Source organism: Globicephala melas, chromosome 13, assembly GCF_963455315.2.
Source record: "Globicephala melas chromosome 13, mGloMel1.2, whole genome shotgun sequence".
Lineage (NCBI taxonomy): Eukaryota > Metazoa > Chordata > Mammalia > Artiodactyla > Delphinidae > Globicephala > Globicephala melas.
In genome coordinates this window covers 88,951,560-88,964,358 of record NC_083326.1, presented here as the reverse complement: position 1 = coordinate 88,964,358, position 12,799 = coordinate 88,951,560, and the positions used below count along the sequence as shown (strand labels likewise).

The window sequence follows — 12,799 nt, the reverse complement described above, 5'->3', positions numbered from 1 at the left end:
CTTCTGTACAGTGAGGAGAACATTGCCTGTGGTACCCGTCCTTCCCGGGTCCTGGTGGGTTGAGTGAGATGAGGCGAGTAAGCACATGCCTGGCATTTCCAAAATGTCTGAATTAGAAGAGGCTTAGGGGTAAGAATCTGACCGAAGAGAGCTTGGGCCAAGTTGATCAGACTGAGTTGTTCATGGTGAAGTCGACCTGGTGGGTTGCACCGCATTTTTTCAGTGGGATGGGGTAGGGTGGGATAAGATAGGGTAGGACATTAGTCTGGGTTATCCAGAGATGATAAGGAATTGGCCCACACAGTTACGGAGGCTCAGAAGTCCAAGACCTGCAGTTGGCTAGCTGGAGGCCCAGGAGAGCTGAGGGTGTGGTTCCAGACCAAGTCTGAAGGCAGGAGAAGACCAGCAGCCCAGCTCGATGACCGTCAGGCAAAGAGTGAACTGTCCCTCCCTCAGCCTTTCTGTTCTGTTCAGGCCTTCAACTGATTGGTTGGGGCCCACCCACACTGAGGAGGGCAATCTGCTTTACTCAGCCCACCAACCTGTGTTCATCTCAGCTGGACACACCCAGAGCCGTGTGAACCAAGTATCTGGGCGCCTCATGGCACAGGTAGGCTCGCATAGGCTGGGGTAGAGTAGAACAGACGAACACGACCCGTGCCTAGTGAGGCTGAGTTGTGTCGGGTGAGGCAGCGCAGAAGCAAGCAGGCATGAAAGGAGCTCCTGATGCGACAACGTTTCTATCGCAAGTGAGGGTCCTAGCGCTTAGGGGCTTCGGGGAGCCTTATTTGCAGAAGAAACAGCTGTTTGTTTAGACTTTTCCTTTAGACCGAGACTGTGTCTGGGGTGCTTGAAGCACTGTTTGCATAGCAAGCTGCTCTTTTTTTAAAATATAAATTTATTTATTTTATTTTTGGCTGCATTGGGTCTTCATTGCTGCACAGGGGCTCTCTTCTCTAGTTGCAGCGAGCAGGGGCTACTCTTCATTGCGGTGCTCAGGCTTGTCATTGCGGTGGCTTCTCTTGTTGTGGAGCACAGGCTCTAGGCACACGAGCTTCAGTAGTGGTGGCACGCGGGCTCAGTAGTTGTGGTGCGCAGACTCTAGAACACAGGCTCAGTAGTTGTGGCTCATGGGCTCTAGAGCACAGCCTCAGTAGTTGTGGCGTGAAGGCTTAGTAGTTGTGGTGCACAGGCTTAGTTTCTCCGCGGCATGTGGGATCTTCCCGGACCAGGGCTCGAACTCGTGTCCCCTGCGTTGGCAGGTGGATTCTTATCCACTGCGCCACCAGGGAAGTCCCGCAAGCTACTCTTTTAAAATTAGACTGTAGGTTGGTTCTTCCAGCTGCGGGGGGAGGACAGCTGCTGGTGGGAAGTAACCCCTCTCAGGCCAGGCTCTGGGCCCAGAGCAAACACTGAGTGGTGGCAGGGGCCATAGGAAAGGGATAATAATGAATTGTCAGGATATCAGAAAAAAACCCCTCCATTGTTTAGATCGTGGGACGTGCAAGAGAAATGCAATTCGGTGGGAAATCCAGAAGGGGAGGCAGCCTTGCCCCCAGGCTTCGGTGGGCTTAACCCAAAGCCACGGCTTCTCTTTGGCATCTTCCGCTGGAACGGCCCAGGCGGCCGGGCCTCCTTGCCCTCTGGAAGGCCTGTCCCGGGGATCTGAGAACAGGGGATGCGGGGAGGGAGGAGGGTGCCCTTGGCCCCGGTGGCTGCTGGGAGGGGTGGGCCCACCATCCAGACCCGGGTCCCCACAGGTGTGGCAGTGCGGCGGCAGCATGGAGGTTCTGCCCTGCTCCCGCGTGGCCCACATCGAGCGTACCAAGAAGCCCTACAACAACGACATTGACTACTACGCAAAGCGCAACGCCCTGCGGGCGGCCGAGGTGTGGATGGACAGCTTCAAGTCCCACGTGTACATGGCCTGGAACATCCCCATGAGCGTAAGCTGGTGGACCGGGTGGTGAGGAGGAGGGCTGGGGGCGGGGCTGCCCCCGGGGACAGCCTCAGTGGTCATCCGAGGCACAGCCCGGCCACGCGAGGTGGGGCCTCCTGGACAGCTCAGCCAGGGTGAGGCTCAGGGACGTCATGACCTTCACCAAGCAGAGCCCGTTTCCAGCAGCTGCGACGCTGGTTGGCACGCCTCCCTCCCGCCCCGAGAGCTCCTTCCCTCCATGGTGTGAGCCCCCGAGCGGCCGCAGACGTGGCACTGCGGGGTCGCAGTTGCTGCTGCGCTGAGAGCTGCCCCAGGGTGACCACAGCCCCTCCTGGGACTCATAGCATACCCCTTGCCACGCAGAAGCCTCTCCCCGTAGTTCTGCACGAGACCACGGTGATACGATGACCGTAATGATGACCCCATCACTTCCACACGGCAGATTGGGAAACTGAGGCACACGAGGGTGCGCAGCTGAAAAGAGGCAGAGCCGGAATGTAACTCGGTCCCCCGCGGGACCCTGTCACGAGGCTCTCAGGGCCCGCCTGCTGTGGGGGTGGCGGCTTCTCCCACGTGTGATGTCTGCAGCCAGATCTGCCTGCCCTGCAGGGAGCGGGGGCAGGAGGGGTCTGTTCGAGGGGTCTGCCTGTGGCCGGCGGGAAAAAGGATCTGGGTGTGAGCCAGAGGGTCCTAACCAGGGCCTGGGGGGCGGGGCAGCCCGGAGAAGGGGCTTGGGCATACACGTGTGTGTGCACTGTGTGCATGGGAGTGCTGAGGACAGGCTGCCCATTCCGCTCACCCCCACTGGCGGCAGGCCCAGCCCCACGCACTTCTGCTCCCCTGGACACGGGAGGATTCGCGTCTCTGGGGTAGACTCATCCTGGGAGCACCCACCCGCAGGAGGAGCTTGACCTTTTATTAGGACACACACAGGCACGCGTGTGCATGGATTAGGACACACACACATAGGCACGCGTGTGCATGGAGCTTGACCTTTTATTAGGACACACACACACAGGCACGCGTGTGCATGGGGCTTGACCTTTTATTAGGGCACACACACACAGGCACGCGTGTGCATGGGTTTCTAGCTGTCAGCAGATAGAGCTGCGTGTATATAACAAAAAAGTTAAGAGACATTATCTTCATTACGTGCAAAGCGTCCTGGTATTTTAAACATCTTCACTGCAACCTCCTGAACTGAGTCGGATTCACGGCCCCATGTCTGGGTGATGCCGCCTTGTAGGTGGGGGGCTCCCAAGGTCATTTGCTCCCACGTCCAGCCCAGGGTCTGCCCTTCACACCAGGCCCACGGTCCTTCCTTAGCTGGTATCAGAGCCTCGGGGACCTGGGCTTGGGGAGGGGCTTTCTCAAACCCACCCACGTCCCCCACCTGTCACAGAGTGTCAGGGCCCCCAGGACCACCCTCAGGTTCAGTGTTTGGCGACAAGGACTCAGAACTCAGAAAAGCTGTTACGTGGGGGCTGTGGTTTATTATAATGAAAGGATATGACTCCCGGGGAGTCACAGAAATCGCGCTTAATTCTCCCAGCTGCGATGTGTGACAACATGTACAGCGTATCACCAACCCGGGAAGCGCACCCGAGCCTCGGCCTCCAGAATTTACCGGGGCTCACGTGCCCGGCATTGGCCTCTGGCCCCTGCAGAGGTCAAGCTGATGCCCCACGGCGACCCCCGGAGATCACCCTGGAGCACAGACGACCTGGCCCGGCCCCCGTAAACAATACTCGGGGTGTTTGAAGTCACCTCCCGGGAGCTGGCTGCGGGCAGGTCTTTCCTTCGGCGGGTGCAGGGTGTTACGAGCCGGCCCACACACACCGCCGGTGGCTGTCTGTCCAGGCCGGCCGCTCTCCAGCTGGTCCTGCTGCAAACAGGCCGGAGATGCCTGGCCTTTCCCATCGGCCCCGCCGCCCTGGACCTTCCAGGAGCCTGGGAGGGCAGAAGGCCCCCAGATGAGGCTCGGGGCTGGGAAGCCCTGAGCGCGGGCACGCTCCTGTGATGGGGGGCCTGGGGCTCCCCAACCCCCCGGGCAGAGGCCTGGCTGGTGCGGGCTCTGCACACCGCAGCGCCCATCCCGCCTCGCTTCCGGCTTCGCAGAACCCCGGCGTGGACTTTGGGGACGTGTCCGAGCGGCTGGCCCTGCGCCGGAGGCTGAAGTGCCGCAGCTTCAAGTGGTACCTGGACAACGTGTACCCGGAGATGAGGACCTACAACGACACGCTCACGTACGGAGAGGTACCGCCTCCGCGGCATGGCTGCGCCCTGCACCCGCGCCGCGCCCCGCCTCCCGGCATCCTGGCCTGTCCCCGGGCGCACGCGCACGGACAGCAGCCAGCAGAGCGCACGGGCACACTCACACCAGTGTAAGAGCCGCAGGGACACACACTCGTGCCTGCATACCGAGGTACACAAAGCAGATTCAGAGACACGTGTGTGCATACGTATCTGTGTCGCACACGTGTGTTTATACATGCCCTCATGCACATGCATATGGGTGTAAGTGCACACAGACACAGAAGTGTACATTTGCACACTGTTCTGCTCACAGACACACAGAAAGCTACCTGTACATCTTCACCTGTGTATGCAGACCCCACCCAAGCTGCCTGCCCTGCACGGTGCAAATACTTGTTACTGAGACAAAATGGCACGTGAACACATAAGCACATATGCGCAGAGCCCGGCACACGGATGCGTTCACACACACAGCGTGTCTGTGTGCCACAATGCCTGCATGCGAGTGCACGACAGGACACACAGACTCACACCCGTACAGGCACCAGCTGTGGAAGACCCACGTGTCTGCACTGGCCCCCACGTGCACAGCCACGCACACCTCTCCTTAAAGCCGGGGGAGGGCACTGCGTTCCTGCCCACTCGTCCTGGTCTGTGCTGGGGGACAGGCCTCCCCCTACCCCAGGCCTCAGCTCCTCCACGGGGACCCAGGCTCCCCAAGGTGAAGGAATGCATGAACTTAGGTGGGCCAAGCAGAAGTGATACTGGGGGCGGGGGATAATCCCAGGAGGCCCGTCTGTTCCTGGAGCTCCTGGTACACCCCCAAGCCAGATTCCCGCTCCTCTGGACACAGGGGTTTCCCACGTGACAGGGAGCTCCACGGGTGCACATCAGCAGCGTGGGCGGGAGGCCACTGTCCTCCCAGCCCCTCCCAGGCTGCCCTGCGGCTCCTGACCATGATGAGTGAAATTCATGCATCGCCCGCCCACAGAAGCCGTAACGTTAGGGACTTCGCCAGCTGACAAGGTTGGGGTGGGAGTGCTGTGTCAGCTAGTTAGTGCTGCCAAACAAACATCCCCAGAACACAGAGGGTTCGGGCAGCGCCCCTGTGCCTGCTCGCAAGTCTAGGGGTCATCCGGGCAGCCCTGACCTCGGCCAGTCTGACATCAGGTCTCTGGGGACAGGCTCACCCGCACACCTGGACGGTGCCTGGCTGTCAACAGGGCACTGGGGCGCAGGTGACATGTCTGTCACCCCCAGCGGGCAGCTGGCTTGTTCTCAGGGTAGAGTCAGGGGTCAAGGCAGAGCGGGGGCTGCAGGTGTCCTGCGGCTCAGAGCTGCACACAGCCATCTCCGTTGCGTCTATTGGCTGAGCAAGCCTCCAGGCCAGACCAGACTCGGGGGCTGTGGGAGTAGCCCCCCGACCCCCGGTGAGGGGACGAGCCGCAGTCACGCGGCAAAAGGCGTGAGTGTGGGGAGGCTGTTCCCGGGAGCCAGCCAGGCCCTCCTCGCTGTTTTCCGAGGCTACCGCTTCTGTGGTGAGCTTCACCTGGGGAGGGTGGCCGGGTCCACACACGCACGCACGCGCGGCACATCAGTCCACATCGCCCCCAGAGCCAGGCCCGGTCATCCCTTCCGAGGAGCCCAGCCAGTCCCTCCGCAGCCAGCCCACCGGCCAGGGCACTGTCCCCTCCCTCCTCCCCCCCCACCTTTCCCCTCCTCGGCCTCCTCCCCCCTCCCTCTTCTCGCCCTCCCCCTCCCTCCTCCCCCTCCCCCCTTTCCCCTCCTCTCCCCCCTCCCCCTCCCCTTCTCGCCCTCCCACTTCCTTTCCTCCCCCCTCCCCCCGTCCCTCCTCTTACCCCAGGAGGGCCACCCCTTCCTGCGACCACGGGTCCTGGGCAGGGGACAGGTCGGTAAAGCTCCCTCTAGCCTGCCTCTGCACTTAGCACCCTTGTGACGGGGCCTCTGCTTTGATTTCTGGTCGTAGGTGAGAAACAGCAAAGCCAGCGGCTACTGCTTGGACCAGGGGGCAGAAGATGATGACCGTGCCATCCTGTACCCCTGCCACGGGATGTCCTCCCAGGTAGGGGTGGCGGTGACGTTCCTGAGGGACACAGCCCAGAGCACAGGTGGAGGTGGGTCCCGGGGGGCAGAGGCAGGCCTGCCGGGGCATTCTGATGCCGCTGGCTGTGAGCTCAGGCCCTGGGTAAATTAAGAGCAACGGCTTTGCTTTGGGCGAATCACCTGACACCCGTGCCTCAGTTTCCCTATTCATCGAGGGGATGATCACGGTACCTATTTCTCAGGGCTGCCGTGTGGACTGAAGTGGAAAACGAGGGTAAATGGTAGCCACAGTGTAGACGTAACCCAGGAAGTATCACATTAGCCACCAGTTCTTATCACCTGGAGGGCTTTAAAGCCAGCCACTCGGGTGTCCAGACCCCAGGCAGGTGTGTTTCCAGAGGTGACGGGGCTGGTGTGCTGGACCCCGACGCAGCCTGATGTTTCCAATCCCAAGAGGACCCGCCTTCTGCTTGCAGTGACAATGCTTATTCTCAGTGGGTGGGATTTAAATTAACCCCCGAAATGACACTCGGCCCCCTTGAAGCTCTCTGAACCTGCTCCCGCTCGGGGACATCCACACAGCTGCGCAGGGGTCCATCGCGGGTGGGGGGTGCCAAGCCTGTGGCGGCGGAGAAGACCGTGCTCCCCTGGCACCCCTGCAGCCTCTTCACAGGACCCCTGCTGGCACGTGGCCTTGCCTTAAGAGAGCGAAGCGGAATCACCCGTCGAGGTGCAAACGTGGGCTCCCGGGAGAAATCCAGTTTGCTGGGCCCTCAGCTGCAGGAGGGGAATCCTCTGGCCGGTACAGGCCTGAGGTGAGAGGCCACGTCTGTGGGGCGTCGCCGAACATGCCCTGCTCCTCTTCGACTCCAGGTGGCTGGGTAGACGGTGGTCCTTTCCCAGCAAGCCCTGCTGTGGAGCGAGCAGTGTGGGGCCAGCCGCGGAGGTGTCTGGGGCAGCGAATCGCGTGGCTGAGTGAGGTGTGGGTGTTCCAAGGACGCCGCGTGACGCCTGGGGGAGCGCCCCCCTCCACCTGCGAGTGGACCCTGGGGCGGCCGGCAGAAGCGGCCTCGCTGCTGGAACCAGGGTGGATGTGGACACAGGTGGACGGGGAGGCCAGTCCACAGGACCGTGCCCCACGGAGAGGTCGGTTGGACCCATGTGCCCACCAGGCCGGACACGCCCGTGGTGGTGTCTCCTTTGCAAATGACTTCAGTCGGTTTGGTCTCAGTGGAGGCTGCTGAGGTGTTCATGGGGACAAGCTACATCCCCAAACCCCGATCCCCGGCTGTGTTAGTGTCCTGGGGCCAACTGGGAACTGGTTTAAATGACAGGTGTTTATCCTCTCAGCTCTGGAGACCAGAAATCTGAAATCACGGCCTGGGCAGGGCTGTGCTCCCTCCTGAGGCTCTAGGCCCACCCTTCCCGCCCCGGTGGTCCCACAGTTCTTGTCTGGTGGCCGCATCCCTCCAGGCTCTGCCTCCGTCATCGCGTGGCCTGGGCGGGCCTGTGGCTGAGTCTTCACCCTGCCTTCTCCTTGTGTCTCTGTTTTCTCTGCTTATCAGGATACCAGTCATGTTGGATTAGGGCCGCCCTGACCCAGTATGACCTCATCTTACCTTGAGCACTTCTGCAACGATCCTATTTCCAGATAAGGTCACATTCACAGGTGCCAGTTAGGACTTCAACATGACTTCTGGGGGGAAGCAGTTCAGCCTACAACATAAAGAAAGCCAGTCTCGGACCAAAATCTGCACACGTACAGATGGTTAGTAAACAGTCTTCAGGGAGCAGACACAGACCAGTGCATGGACCCCTCACGATGGGGCCCAGCCCTCTGTCCTCTGGTCACTGCGCTGGCCTGACCAGTGTGAGTGAGAGGGACACGGGGCAGGCGCGTCCACCCCCGTGTGGGCATGGGACCCCTCCTGGGCTGGACTCGACATAGCCTGGGGGTCGTTAGGAGGCCCTTCCTTTAACCTGTCAGGTTTTATTCTGACCACTTTCAAGCTTCCAGAAAAGTAGAAAAGTCTTCAGATGACCAACCACACACTCATGGGGTCGGCAAAGAGCAGCCCGCCGGCCAAAGGAAAGTTTTTACCTTTTTACAGGTTTATGGAGGGAAAAGAAGGGAAAACACGTGCAGCAGTAACCGTGAAGCACACGTGCTTGTCCCTGCCCCTCACAGACACGGGTCTCCACCCGATCCTGATACAGTGGTGTTCAGATCGGGCCGTATTTGCATCATTTATTTTTTTCTGAGTCATTTTAAAGCACGTTGCAGGCGTCAGGTCCTTTCACCTCAGAGTATTTCAGAACGCATCTCTAAAAGCACACGGCTTCCCCACAAGCCAGCGGCAACGCCTGTGGTCACCGAAGCCCTTCCCAGCCCGGCTCGCTGCCCCGCTCGGCGTCTGGGACAGACCTCCCTGAGCACGGGCCGTGCCGGCTCCCGGCACTGAGGCTCCCGCTTCCGAGCTCCGCCAGGGCTTACCTCCAAGGCTGAAGCTACAGGTGGCAGGGGCTCCGGCTGGGAGCTTGTGCTGGACATTTCAGGGGCTGCGGACCCCATATTCAAATCTCCGTGGCTTCAGAAAGTTTACAGAGAAGGGACACGAGCATATCTGTGACCACCTGTCCCCAGGCAGAATGGCCCGCCAGGACCACAGTCTTTATTTTACTCACAGATCTGCAGCAGGACCCGCTCTGCACGGCACTGCCCAGGCCACCCGGCAGGCTGGTGAGGCCACGTCTGAGCCACCGTGAGCTGCCGCTCCGGGGCCTCGGCCCCTCCGCACACGGCCCCCCCCTGCTGCTCGGGCCTCCTCACCCTGGAGACGTGGGAGGTGCCACGCGCGTTTACGCCCCGCCCCCAGGAGGACGCAGGAGAGAACGTGGGCCCCATGCTAAGTGGGGGTGGCAGAGTCGCAGGGCCGCGCGAACGTGCAGGGGAGGTGCTGCGCCACCAGGTTGTACTGGAAACACAGCAGAGGGCGCGCGAGCGCCCACTCTTCTGGGAGAGAAAACGCGAGAAAGGAGAGGAGAGAAGCACTTGACCGACCCCGGCACCTGCTGTGCTCAGCCTGCACTCCACACGCCTGTGGGTTCCCCACGGTGGCCCTGCCCGGCCGGCACTGTCATCATCTCCCGCTCACAGATGAGGAAACCGAGGCACAGAGAGGTGGCGTGACTCGCCCAAAGCCACACAGCCGGGGAGCGGAGGAACCTAGAGCACTGGTTTCCTCGTGGGTGCACAGGCGTTACTGAGCTGGTGTTTGGCAAATGACGTGACCTGGAACCATGAACTTGGGGCGGCCTCCGGTTCGAGGGCAGACGGGCGGCCCGGGGCATGTGTGAATTCCTCCTCGTCTGAGGCCGAGGCTCTGGGCCCCATGGAGGGAGGGGTCCGAGCAAAGCTCTGGGGAAGGAGTCCGAGAGCATCCCGCTGGGGGAATTTGTGGAAGAAAGGGGGCTGGGGCCGCAGGGCCACCGGAAGGCATCCCCTGTGGGCTCCCCGCCCTCGGCCTCTCAGGCGCCCTGGGGCCGAGGGGGCTCCTTGGGGCCCGGCCCCTCCCCAGCAAGGCTGGCCCCTGACCGGGCTGGGCCCGCCCGCGATGCCCCACCTATTCCCTCCAGGGCCTCGGGTGGCCCCTGTGAGGCCAGCCCCGGCCCACCGCCCGCTCCGCCTCTCCCCAGCTGGTGCGGTACAGCGCCGAGGGCCTGCTGCAGCTGGGCCCCCTGGGCTCCACCGCCTTCCTGCCCGACTCCAAGTGCCTGGTGGATGACGGCAGGGGCCGCACGCCCACCCTGAGGAAGTGTGAGGACGTGGCCCGGCCAGCGCAGCGGCTGTGGGACTTCACGCAGGTCAGCGGGCTGCTGGGACCCCGGGCCGCCGGACCAGCCTGTGGGGAAGCCGAGGGCAGCGGGGGCTGCAGGGCTCAGGGGCTGGACCAGCTGCTCCCACGTGACCCCCTCACGGACGTTAGGGGACCTGCCAGGGAAGGGCCGGGCTGTTCGCAGCCCCGTGGCTGCCTCTTCTGGCCTCCTGGGGAGGGGCTTTAGGAAGAAGGGATGGGGTCTGACTGCCCCGGAAGCCCCGCCCCAGCTGCTGGCCAAGTGGGGCCAGACTGGACTCCCCAGAGATTTGTTGAAATCGACCCAACTCCTCCCACGCAGGAGACCCTGGGACAGATGCGTGCACGGTCCTGTCTGGGGGCTCCCGGTTACAGGAGAGGCTGCAGGGATGAGCTGTCACTGTCTCAAGTGGACCCAACAAGACCAGCGGGTCCCCAGGAGGCCGCGTTTGGAGCCAGGACGCTGAGGGCCAGCGTGCATGGGAGGGACCTGTCTGGAGAAGGATAGAGGACGTACAGGACATGAGCTTGGGGGTCCTTGGGTTTGGGCCAGGGCCCTTGATGTCTGGGGGACCAGAGGGCCTGCAGAGGTGACCGATGGGCAAATCAGACATGCCAGGGGTCAGGGGGACAATTCTGGGGGAGAAGCCCGTCTCAGCGGCCCTGGGGTCCACTGTCTTGATCACTCCTGGGACTCCAGGAGAAGGGAGATGGCTGACGGGGGCGGGGGCGAGAGGACAGAGGGATTGGGGGACAGAGGGATGGGGGATAGGGGGTCAGGAGGGACCGAGGGATGGGGGACAGAGGGACTGGGAGAGTCAGGACCCCGAGTCTCAGGTGGCCGTGCAGTGACCCGCTTGGCCTTGGTATCACCCCCACTCCTTGGAAGCTCTTGCGATGGGACCCCCGGGCTGACTGGGTCTCCCTCCCGTGCAGGGCGGTCCCATCGTGAGCAGAGACACAGGCCGGTGCCTGGAGGTGGAGATGTCCAAGGACGCCAACTTTGGGCTCCGGCTGGTGGTGCAGAGGTGCTCAGGGCAGAAGTGGACCATCAGAAACTGGATCAAGCCAGGGCGGCACTGACCCCCAGGCTCACCCTGTGCCCCCGCCCCAGCGCAGACCCCGAGGACCTGGGGCAGGCGTGGGGCCCCTCCCACTCAGCCCACCACTGGAACCCAGAGGGCCCTGGCCGTGCCCGCATCCCCTCGGGGGGGGGACCTATTCTCAGCTGCCGGCGGGCCCTGGGGACATGGGGACATGGGGACCTCTCCCCCTCCAGCAGCGCGGACCCCCCGCAGCTGGCGGCTCTGCCTGAGCGCGTCAGCTGACCGCCAACTCCAGACCTGAATCACGTGCCTTTTCTACGGTATTCCTGTCGAGCCGCCAGTGGCCACCTCCGTGCATGTGCTGAAGCTCCCGTCCATCCCCCAGGCAGCAATAGCCCCCTGTGAGCTCCGAGCTCCTGACCTCTCCGTCCTTGGGCGGGGCTGCCCCGGTGACCACCTCCATCTAAACGGAGCGGAGCTAGGCTCTCCCTGGCTGGTGAGGGGGGATGGGGACAGCAGCTGCCGTGGCCTCAAAGACAACCCCCGGCAGTGCTTGTGCGAGGAGACTGATGTGACTGCTTCAGTCCAGTAAAGAGTGATCAAACCGTACAGACCTGATGTCTCGCCCACAGGAGCCAGAGCTGGTCGGCCGTCCAGGGAGGAACCCTGTTCTAGCGGCTCACCCGGGGCCAGGCACCTCTTGTGTTGCTCTAAGGCAGGGGTCAGCAAACGATGACCCGCGGCCCCTCGCCTATTTTTATAAATAAAGTTTTATTGGCACACGGCCACACCCCTCGGTTTATGTACTGTCCACAGCGGCTTTCACACTCCAGGGCTGGAGCTGAGAAGCAGCACACCCCCACCAGGGCTGTCCCAGAGCCTCCAGGAGGTCCTCTCAAGATTGCACTTAAAATTGCAGGACAGGGCTTCCCTGGTGGCTCAGTGGTTGAGAGTCTGCCTGCCGATACAGGGGACACGGGTTCGTGCCCCGGTCCAGGAAGATCCCACATGCCGCGGAGCGGCTGGGCCCGGGAGCCACGGCCACTGAGCCTGCGCGTCCGGAGCCTGTGCTCCACAATGGGAGAGGCCACGACAGTGAGAAGCCCGCATACCGCAAAAAAAAAAAAAAAAAAAAAAAATTGCAGGACAAAAAGTTCTGCCTGTCCCTTTCCCCCATCAGGTCCAGTGCCAAGCTAGCTTCTTCCCAATCCTAGCTGCTTCCTCCTGCCTCCTGTCTGATGGTGGAAGGCCTCAGCTGTGCCACGGTGAGGGGCCCCAGGGCTTGGCTCACCCAGCCATGGAAATGAACAGTAGATGGGATGCCAAGCTCCCGAAAGCCAACCCACCTAGCTCCCCCCACCCCATGCACAGGGTCTCCTGGCCCCTTTGGTGGTCTCCCAGGGACAGAAATTGTGGGCACCATCAGTAACTTCCAAGTTTCTCCCCATTCGTGTAGAGTAACCCGGAAAGCAGGCTGGCAGGGTTTCCAGACATCAGGGCTTCAAGCTGGGGGGCTTGAAGATCCTACCTGTTCTCACTGTGCTGTGGCCAGGCAACCCATCCTTCCAGAAGACGGGGAGCCAGTCCATCCCCCACACCTCCCGGGCTCCCCCCTCTTGCTCCCTGCCTCTCAGTCATTA

At 62.0% G+C, this 12,799-nt stretch overlaps 1 protein-coding gene across 5 annotated transcripts in view; it reads left to right on the top strand.

The window, feature by feature from the left end:
• Positions 1–11,947, top strand: part of GALNT9 (polypeptide N-acetylgalactosaminyltransferase 9) — a 91,810-nt gene extending 79,863 nt beyond the window's left edge. For 3 of the 5 annotated variants that reach the window (XM_060311156.2, XM_060311154.1, XM_060311153.1), the window contains 5 exons: positions 1,761–1,946; positions 4,058–4,195; positions 6,183–6,278; positions 9,956–10,123; positions 10,436–10,817. In XM_060311156.2, the coding sequence (XP_060167139.1) occupies positions 1,761–1,946; positions 4,058–4,195; positions 6,183–6,278; positions 9,956–10,123; positions 10,436–10,621 (774 nt within the window). In that variant the 3' untranslated portion in view covers positions 10,622–10,817. The other 2 variants (XM_030859913.2, XM_060311155.1) reach the window with 2 other exon arrangements.
• Positions 11,948–12,799: the final 852 nt, after the last annotated feature.